The sequence below is a fragment of the Vollenhovia emeryi genome, unplaced genomic scaffold, assembly GCF_000949405.1.
Source record: "Vollenhovia emeryi isolate VEMERY1.0 unplaced genomic scaffold, V.emery_V1.0 DF939170.1, whole genome shotgun sequence".
In the NCBI taxonomy this organism is placed as follows: domain Eukaryota; kingdom Metazoa; phylum Arthropoda; class Insecta; order Hymenoptera; family Formicidae; genus Vollenhovia; species Vollenhovia emeryi.
In genome coordinates this window covers 877,506-886,718 of record NW_011967196.1, presented here as the reverse complement: position 1 = coordinate 886,718, position 9,213 = coordinate 877,506, and the positions used below count along the sequence as shown (strand labels likewise).

The window sequence follows — 9,213 nt, the reverse complement described above, 5'->3', positions numbered from 1 at the left end:
TGGCGGAAACTGTGCGGATCCCCCACCAAACCTGGGATGCGCAGAACGAAACGAAACTCGTCACGAGCATTGCCTCACCTTATTTCTTTCCACCATGGTCAACACCAAGGAAAAAGACGAGAGGCAACGGCCGACGAGTACCGACCGTCGGTAAGAGCGCGGAGGGCGCTCGCTCTTACCGACCGCGGGTAAAGACGGAACGCGCCTCGCACCCCTCGGCGCCCGCACCAGATGGCGCGCGGTAGGGCACGATATACGCCTGATTCACGGCGAGGGAAGACCAGCGGTTGCGATCGATCCGCCTCGCTGACGCTCGAAAATAAGGGACGAGGAAGCGAGGAGCGAGGTACGTCGGCTAACCTTGAGAGGAACCGAAGCCTATTTTTAATTGCGCACAGGCTCCCGTTTCTTCGCTCGGTCTCCGGCACGTGAGGTGCAGGAGCGTCGGATCGATAGCGCGCGGATGTGTCCGCTCGCGCGCGCCGCGGCGCCGCCGCCGCGCCGGCGGCGGCGGCTCTCGTCGCGCGTTTCCCGCGCGCGCTCGGGCGGAAAGCGGACGCGCCGCGAGAACGAGGTCGGGGGGCACCGGAGGTGGCGAGAGACGAGGGACCGTCCGCGTCGCGTCGCGCGTAAATACATAAATTTCCCGCGGACACGGGCGAGAGGGAGACCTCCGCGTTTTTATTCAACTTTGTCCCCCGCCGGCCGAGCTCTGCTGCGGCCGTCGCGTCGCTCCGCCGTCAATTAGTCGCCATAGCTGTGCGGGTCCTCGCTCACCTATCGCGTGCGTCGGTCCGGCTCCTATTGGGTACGTGACGCTAAAGCTAGTCCGTTATGGGTCCTAAATTTTGACCACGGACGCCGCAGGACGTCCGTGGGTGCATTTTTGTTCTCTCCCTCGAGGGAAACGAGAGAGAGAGAGAGAGAACGGGGAGACTGCGAGGAACGCGCGGCCCGGGGAACAAACCGCCTTTGTTTTCGGGCAAAGCATGAATTAAAACGTCAACGGACGGTCTTAGCGCGCGGTCCCGGCCGCCGAGGACACTCGGACGAGGTTCGACGACCGCTCGTCAAAGCGCGACTCCCAAATATAAATGAGAGAGAAAACGAAATCCGCCTCGCGGCCGGACGAACGGCGGCGGCGGCGGCGGCGACGCTGAGAGGGCATTCGAGTCGCGAGTAACGGAATTATCGTCGCCCCGTCCGCGAAGCGATAAAATCCGACTATTGATTCGGGGGGCTGGAAATTATTTCGACCGTGCCGCGACGCGAGGAGGACTCAAGTCGTCGAAAACACACGCTAGCCGGGGTGAGGTCAACGTCCCCCCCCCCCCGGCGCTCATAACCGGCTCGTAACTATTCGACGTTCGTCGTGCATGTGCGATTTTTTTCCTTTGCATAATCCCACAGACGGACAGGCCGGGCGGACACACGCGTACGCGCACACACGTATACGTTTATCGATCCACGCGACGCAGGTCGTTATTAATATTAATGCCCGTCCCGCGGTTACTCTAAATTTCCAGCCCGTTATCAGCGAAATTTCCGCGCGCCGGGGACTCGGGATCGGCGCACCACGCCGATCTACGCGTCGCGTCGCGGCGCGTCCCGACGCGGCCGCCGGCGGCCGCGCGATAAAGCCCGCCCGCCATTGCAACCGTTGGCGCCAAATCGTCCGATCGCGCGCGAAATCCCCGACGCGAGGGATCCCGCGGTTCGCTTCCGCGACGCGAAGGCGAGGAGGACGAGAAAGAGAGAGAGAGGGAGGCGAGATTCGGGGCGCCGCGCTCGCTCGCGACGATTCTCCTTCGCCGCCGCCGCCGCCGCCGCGGCGCGCGGGGCGATCTTTTGGCGGGAATTCGTCGACGCGCTCGGGCCGGAGACCAGTGGGGGAGAGAGAGCGCGCGAGGGGAAGAGAGAGACACAGAGAGGCCTTCAGGCCGGCTCGCGAACTGCGGCTCGACGAATCGCGTCGCAGTGTATCGTCGTCGGTCAGTTGGCGGCTTGGCATTCTCCCGGTAAGTTGCCTCGCATTATACGCCGTGTTTGTTGCTGCGTGCATGTGTATGCGTGCCTGCTGTATGTGTGTGTGTGTGTGTTCGGTACGTCGCGAGTACCCGCTACGTACGTCGACGACGACCCCGTCGCCGGCCGCTCCCCCGTTTGCGCGACGGATCGGCAGCCGCCGCCGCCGCGCCGCGCCGGCCGGCTTCGCCGGCCACCGAGGGCGAACCGCGCGACGAGAGTGGAGGCTGCGCTCGGCGGCGGGGCGGTTGCGCGCCTACGAGTGTGTGTGTGTGCGTAGCGGGCGCGGGCGCGCGACCGCGCGCGCGCCCGCCCGCCTGTGTGTGCGTAGAGTGCGCGGGCACACGGCACAGCGGCGCCCGCTAATATACCGCGATACGGCGGCGAAGCGAACGAGAGTCGGGAAACGTGCCGAGTGCACACGCAGCGTACGCGGGCAAACGCGGGTAATCGAGCGAGCGTAGAGAGAGTGTGCGTACGGTCGTCGGCGGCGAGTAAGGCCCGGCAGTCGGCGTCTCGCGCGAGAGATACGCTTGCGGTATACGGTACACGGCACGGCGCGAGGTGACGCGACGCGACGCTACGCGACGTGACGGTGACGTGACCGCGAGACACCACCGAACGCCGCCGCCGCCGCCGCCACGCCACGACGCGCGCTGCCGATCGGTGACGGGAAGGCTCTCTATCACCCTTTGTTCCTCGCGGAGCTCGGAGTGCGTGACCCGACGTGTGTGTACGCGCGATCCAAATCTCTGTCCGAATCCGCGACAAGTGAGGTGAGTGAGTGCCGTTTGGCGGGCGTGCGCGTTGAACGGTCGTCGCCGCCGCCGCCGCCGCCGCTGCCGCCGCGTCCAGTTTCTACGCGCTCCTTTCCTGCGAGCGTCAACCAAGTCGGCGGCGGCCGCCGACGCGGCGTCGATTTATTTGGGCGGTAAGCGCGCGCGACCGCTACCCGAGAGCAAGCCCGGCGACTCGGCGGGCCCGCGGCGGATTTTTCGGCGCGCGCCCCGTCGCCGTCGCGCCGTTACTTGCAGAGATTATCGGCCCGGTCGCCCGATTACCCGCGGCGCGAATAGACGCCGCCACCGCGAAGGCACACACGGCCACCGCGGACGCCATCATTCGCGCCTCTCTCTTTCTCTGTGTGTGTCTCTCTCTCTCTCCCCCGTGGCGTCCCCGGCCACGCCGACGTCCGCACGGCCGTTTCCTCCTGGTGAGGCGGGCGAGCTCGCGTGAAATTCGAGGGAAAGAGCGACTATCTTCGCCTCCCCTCCCGCCCCTCCGCGGCGGAGTCGGCGCGCGTCCCGCGCCGAGGCTCGACGCGGACCGCTTGCAAATTTTGAAAATGGCGGGCGCGGAACTTTCGGCGGAGCGAGCGGGAGACGCCGCTGCTCCGCGACGTCGTCCGTGCCCTCCGCGGCGCGCGTTTAGTGCGACGCAAATTGTACGTCGCGCGCGCCGCGTATCTCTGCCCGCGAACTCGCGACGCGCGTAATTGATAGTACCGATTTTCGCGGCGCGTTTGCGCACTCCTCCCTCCCCCCCCCGCCGCCCACTCTTTCCCGCGCGCGCGCCAGCTCGCGAGCGAGCGAGCCGCGCCGCGATCCCCGATGCTCCTTCGAGCGCGCGAGACAACGGCCGAGAGGAAAATATCGGAAGATCGATAGTCACGTTTGCTTCTTTTATTTTTGCCTTTTTTTTCTCTCTCGAGATTCGAGAAGCTCGTATTTTTCCGTTCGATAACGGCGATACGCAGCGAGCTGGCTTTTACCGGTTCTCACCGTTCGATTAACGACCCATCCTCGCGAGTTATAGCGATCTCACGTCCGGCGTTGTAACGACATGTAGACGCAATGTATTTTTATTTACCAACATACGCGCGCCGCCAAGGCTTGGTTTCACCAGTGTTGCTTGACTTTGAGCTCACCTCAGTTTATTCTTTGTCTCCAACTGTTGCTTGAAACGTTAATTGAACTAAGATGGAAGTTAAGCGACGTTTGGCGAAACCGGGCACCCGAGAGGTCTCGGGTAGTCGGGGGGGGGGGGGGTTGTCGGCGAATTAAGGACATCGGGGTCGTTGGAAAGCGACGTCGAGTGACGCATTTATTTTCACGCGTGTACATACGACTCGAAGGCCCTTGTATATCAGCTGGCGTAGCTTCGCGGCTCACCTTGTCGGGGACGATACGACCTGAAAAAAAGAGACTGACTGAGAAATAATCGATATCGGTCTTACCACTTTGCAGTGAATCAGGACAATAAATATGTCAGACGACAATTCGCCCGTGGTGGAGGAGCAAAAAAAGAAGAGGGGCAGGCCGGCCAAGGCGGACAAGAACGCTGTTAAGGAGCCCAAAAAGAGGGGTAGGCCCGCCGCGGAAAAGAATAACGCGGTACGCCCCGCCAAGTCTGACAACGAGGACGACGCACCACCTGGACCCGTTAAAAAGGGAAGGGGTAGACCCAAGGGATCCCACAAGAAGAAGGTACGTCAAAATTGTGTTGCATGTTTAGGAGTCGACGAACGATAGCTCGGTCGAGCTGTTGTCGTAGTCGAGAATCTACTCTCACTGGGAAAATTGTTGAACTTACAGCAAGGACCACCAAAAGGCACAACCACTTCGCCACGCGGTCGCGGTAGACCGAAAAAGACGGAAGAGAAACCCGAGCTCACCGGCGAGGATGAAGACGAGCAAGAGGAGGAGGAGGAGGAGGAGGAGAATTGAAGCATCTCGGGATGCAATAGGGGAGGACGAAACTAACACAACAGCTGACTTATCCTTCGAAGATTTTTAAATAGAAAATCAATTATTTCAATCAATTCACTTGCGTTTATTCCGTTTTAATCCGATTCATTTTCGCGCGAGCCTCGTGGCCAAGTGGGCAACTGTCCTCGCCGACTACCGGAGTTCTCTGCCGAACTCCGGTACGCGGTCCGCATTGCCACGCGCCGACGAGCTTAAAATGAAACGTTAGATCAAAAGTTGTGTTACAAATTCATTAAGTTCTTTATATTTACTTGACATCGCTATTAATGATAAATGAAATCATACTTTTAAGTATCGAGTACGTGTAACCTTCTTTAACAGTTAAAAAAAAGACTGGAATTCTCAAGATGCAGATCTCAAAATATTTCTTTCATTTGCCCGAGAAGTGAGGTTTGATAAACTTTTTATTATTAAAACACATTAATATAGAGTATTGTGTCACATGTTTGCTACCTCCTTTTCTCCCTCATCTACATATTACGCGATTCATGAAGCCAAAAAAAAACACATACCGATCTAATATTGTAAGAGATAGAGAAAGATAAACGGAAAAAAAAATTTCTTGTATGTAACATATGCAGGGATTATTCTTTTCTAATTAACACATAACTACATTTTCTTAATGAATATTAATGTATATTACTGTCGTTTTTGAGGCAAGCATATGTGTGAATGTCAAATTTGTATTAAAGTAAATAAACTCAAAGTACTCTTATTAATTTTGTGTCCGCATTTTCCCCGCAGAGACTTCAGATTCCGAGCAAAACCTCGACGCCTTATCGTAAAGCGGTGGCAATGTTTCGTAGCGATAGCACGGTTTACGACTCGTTCGATTGCACGAGAGGAAGATTATTTCTCAAATTTATTCGAAGGAAAAGAACACGGGGAAATTATTTTGAATGACGGGGACAACAGAATCTTCACAGAGGTGGGAAGATATGAGTGTGATAAAAATGTATCAAGTAATGAAGTGAAAAATTTCATGTTTATATTTTCTATTATGAAAATTGCGTAAAATGTCTATACTATATACAATTTAATTCGCTAATACTTGCGAAACTTGCGCGTATCGTATTGAACTTGGATAAAAAGATTCAAAGTTTAATTCGATTGCTTGCGCTAGTGCGCAGCGAGCGTACACACTAATGCCTGTTTACAGTCAATTTTTACAATCGACTTCGCCTTAAACACACGCTCGAAGAGTGTTGAGCCAAAAAATGATCCGTACGGATGCCACACAGATCGTTTTACTGGCTAAATATTTCGCGAGATATTTAAGACGATCCTTAAATACAAGAGTTGACTGCAAACAGGCGTTGGTGTGCGCTCGGTGCGCACAAACAACCGAATTCGCTATTAGGCTATATAAAGTAGCTGGAGGAAAAGTTGGAGTTGAATATATTTCTAATATACTAGTTTCTTTTACAAAACTTTGGTCTTGGAGAATTTGTATAAGAATAAATGTAGCTCTCAGCCGAGGCCGCGAATTCCAGTATGCTAAGAGCCTCGCGCGTACAGGAATTACGGTAAATGAATATATTCAGCCTATGGTAGTTGTAGCCATGAAAAAAAAATGATACAAATGCCATGCAAAAGTGTGCTATTAATGACCACCGAATAGCTCCGCATTTTCCTCAGTATCCATGGATTGGTATCCTTGCTGTAAAATCAATCGACACTTATTTTCAGGGCACTCGCGCGCGAGTCGCAAGCGAAAACAATCTTACACACTCGTCTCTGATGCGTGTTGTAGCACTCGTCCAGCAGCTCCGTCTCCCAGTCGTCCTCCTCCTCCTCGCCGGGATCAAAGTTGTACATTGGCATGAGCCTGTGTCTCAAACGCTCCAGCTTGCGCTTCCTCGATATAATCAGCACCTTTGAGGACAAAATCGGACACTAAGGTTCGAGAAATCTTATTCGTACCTAACAAGAAAAGCAGGGTACTGAGTTTTGCCGAAACAAAAAAACAACAAAGCATTCGCCAAGATCATATCACGCATTCATCTGCAATTCCCATGAGAGAACCAATAAGGCCGTGTCGTGAGTGTCGTGAGACGTATGCGTAAAATTGCACGTCGCACACTGCGTTAGTGCTTGCATGGCGCCGTGTTTGAAAATAAAAACGGAGGCAGCGGGGAAAAACGTCACGAGGTAATGACAAAAGTGATATCGCTACCCATACCACAGCTGATAGTATAATAACAGAGACCACCACACCGAGTGGCACAAAGATATATTCTACGCCTTCGGGTGGACCGAACTCGTCGAAGGACTCGGTGGTGGTCGTCGGCGCGTACGTCGTGGCGCTTCTCGAAGCGTTATACGACGTCGCCGTGGGCTCGGACAGCAGAGTCACGGCGGTTTTCGACAAGTTCCACAATCGCTGGCTGCCCTCGCCGTCCTGCGGCAGCTCCGCGTACGCCGCCGTGGACACGCTGTCGTTGTAGACCGTGCTCGGCATGCTTGCGGAGACCGTCGCGAGATCGTTCACCAGTATAGTGTACAAAATCGACTCGGCGACGTCCGTCGCGTTGCTGTACCCTCTCGTGCCGTTCGCATCATTATCCTCGTGCATCTTATCGGGGAAAGCTCGGTTAATTGCTCGGTTAAGCCATCAGTTAGTCGCGCGAAGGGAGCTCCTCGCAGGTGTGGCACATATTGAATATCCTATGCGTTGAAGCCTCGGTAAAATTAGTAAGTTTAGTTTTCCTCTTAAGAAGTAGGCATGCATAAAACGAGAGAGAGAGAGAGGCACGCGCTCGTTTTCTCTCCTTACGCTATTACTCCGGCTTGCTGTCGTGTGTCCGTGAACGTTGCGTCCACCTAGTCTGGATCTCGTGGGAGACGTGGACGTCGCGAGAGTCGAGCAACCTGCACGGTTTTTTTCCCTCTGTCAGCAAACTTGCAACAGCTACGTGGTATCATGTGCTCGTCGTCGTCGGACACACCGTCATCCTCAGGGGGGTATCGTTTTACGCACGTGTCGATGAGGTAAGCGCCGACGTCATCATGTCGCGGTGTCTTATCAATTATTCACCTCGGCGGCGGCGACGACGACGCGGACAGATGTAATTTCGGGCCGTTAAACGGCGTGTCGCGTTATTCTCGCTGTAATGTTTCCCGCGGATTCACGGGGGCATCAAGCAGGCTCCGTCGCGTCGCATTATTCGGGCAAATCCGTGACGGCGAGCCTCCCACCGAGGTTGGTCAACTACCGCGGCTCGCTCGGCCGTCGCTGCATTACTGACTCACGCCCGACGCCCGCGTTACTCCGCGGATCTGTCCTCTCTCCCTCTCCCTCGACGAGACGCGTCTTAACTCGACATATCTCGACTCGATTCGCTGTACCGTGTCGCGTCGTGCTGTCGTCGCGTCGTCGTCGTCCACCGATGATTTGCGCATGATGCGAAAACTGCGGTAGCGTAGCAGACGACAGCACGGGCGTAGGCGCGGACACTCGAAATCTCGGGACCCCCCGTACCTACGACTAGGCGCGGTGTGATACAAGTCGCAATAATGCCCCGTTTCTACCAATGCAGATTAACTTAAAGCCTCCGCTACAATTGATTCTCGGTTCTGTCTACAATGGTCGTAGTCGTAAGAATAATCGACTGCGATTGGTCAATTCAGTCAGACGCATAAGGCTGGTATTACATTTGTCGTACGACAAAGTTTTTCAAGCGTATTGATTGGCTGAAGGATAGTAAAATTCTCGAGTATCTAGAAACTTACTATTCAGCGGCCAATCGACACGCTTGAAAAATTTGTCGTACGACAAATGTAATAGTACCCTAAGAATTGACCAATCGCAGTCGATTATTCTTACGACTACGACCATTGTAGACAGAACCGAGAATCACTGAGTGCTGCTACACGGAACGCTTAATCGGGTTTAATAACATCTGTAGTTATAAAACTGGCCAATCACAACTATTCCTCAGAAGAATGGAATGACTGTGATTGGCCAGCCCTTTAACTACGGATGTTATTAAATCCGATTAGAGTGCCGTGTAAACATAGTCATTGTAGCGGAGGCTTTACTTACATTCACTCATACTTGACGCCGATTGAACGTATTTTTAAATAATTTCTATATGCAATTTGTTTGTAATTAATTACAAACAAACGAATGACTCACAAACCTTTCTAATTGCACTAGAAACGTCTACATACGAAATACAAACGATTGCATATAGAAATTATTTAAAAATACATTCAGTCGGCGTCAAGTATGAGGGAATTTTACTTACGACTACGACTTCTATGTAGACGAGGCTTTAAGGCTGGTCTACAATACATGGAGTAAGCTGGAGTAAGCTGGAGTAAGGAGTAGGAGTAAGGAAATAAATCCATTTTATTTCTTACTCCTACTCCTTACTCCAGCTTACTCCATGTATTGTAGACCAGCCTTTAGGGTTTT

General features: G+C 53.9%; 2 protein-coding genes across 9 annotated transcripts; one reads left to right on the top strand and one right to left on the bottom strand.

The window, feature by feature from the left end:
* The first annotated feature begins 242 nt into the window (after positions 1-242).
* On the top strand, positions 243-5,512 carry LOC105563888 (high mobility group protein HMGI-C). 4 transcript variants are annotated; one of them, XM_012015855.1, is made up of 3 exons: positions 243-346; positions 4,272-4,511; positions 4,620-5,512. In XM_012015855.1, exons 2-3 carry the CDS (start codon positions 4,290-4,292, stop codon positions 4,749-4,751), a joined length of 354 nt encoding a protein of 117 aa, XP_011871245.1. In that variant the 5' UTR covers positions 243-346; positions 4,272-4,289; the 3' UTR covers positions 4,752-5,512. The 4 variants fall into 4 exon arrangements, with proteins under 4 accessions (XP_011871245.1, XP_011871243.1, XP_011871244.1 ...); XM_012015853.1 differs by lacking the exon at positions 243-346 and adding an exon at positions 1,929-2,018; XM_012015854.1 differs by lacking the exon at positions 243-346 and adding an exon at positions 2,374-2,471.
* LOC105563890 (uncharacterized protein C3orf18-like) lies at positions 4,100-8,231 on the bottom strand. Of its 5 annotated transcripts, none has more exons than XM_012015857.1 (4): positions 7,570-8,231; positions 6,970-7,460; positions 6,525-6,668; positions 6,181-6,453 (listed from the first exon to the last, which is right to left on the bottom strand). In XM_012015857.1, exons 2-4 carry the CDS (start codon positions 7,366-7,368, stop codon positions 6,397-6,399), a joined length of 600 nt encoding a protein of 199 aa, XP_011871247.1. In that variant the 5' UTR covers positions 7,369-7,460; positions 7,570-8,231; the 3' UTR covers positions 6,181-6,396. The 5 variants fall into 5 exon arrangements, with proteins under 5 accessions (XP_011871251.1, XP_011871247.1, XP_011871248.1 ...); XM_012015858.1 differs by having other exon boundaries at positions 7,578-8,231; XM_012015861.1 differs by lacking the exon at positions 6,181-6,453 and adding an exon at positions 4,100-4,216 and having other exon boundaries at positions 6,970-8,230.
* Positions 8,232-9,213: the final 982 nt, after the last annotated feature.

Coding starts and splice junctions, on each gene's coding strand:
- LOC105563888 (XM_012015855.1), top strand. CDS start 4,290: ATGTCAGACGACAATTCGCCCGTGGTGGAGGAGCAAAAAAAGAAGAGG. Junction 4,512..4,619: donor AGGGATCCCACAAGAAGAAG/GTACGTCAAAAT, acceptor TTGAACTTACAG/CAAGGACCACCAAAAGGCAC.
- LOC105563890 (XM_012015856.1), bottom strand. CDS start 7,368: ATGCACGAGGATAATGATGCGAACGGCACGAGAGGGTACAGCAACGCG. Junction 6,669..6,969: donor TACTATCAGCTGTGGTATGG/GTAGCGATATCA, acceptor TTGTCCTCAAAG/GTGCTGATTATATCGAGGAA. Junction 6,454..6,524: donor ACAACACGCATCAGAGACGA/GTGTGTAAGATT, acceptor TTGATTTTACAG/CAAGGATACCAATCCATGGA.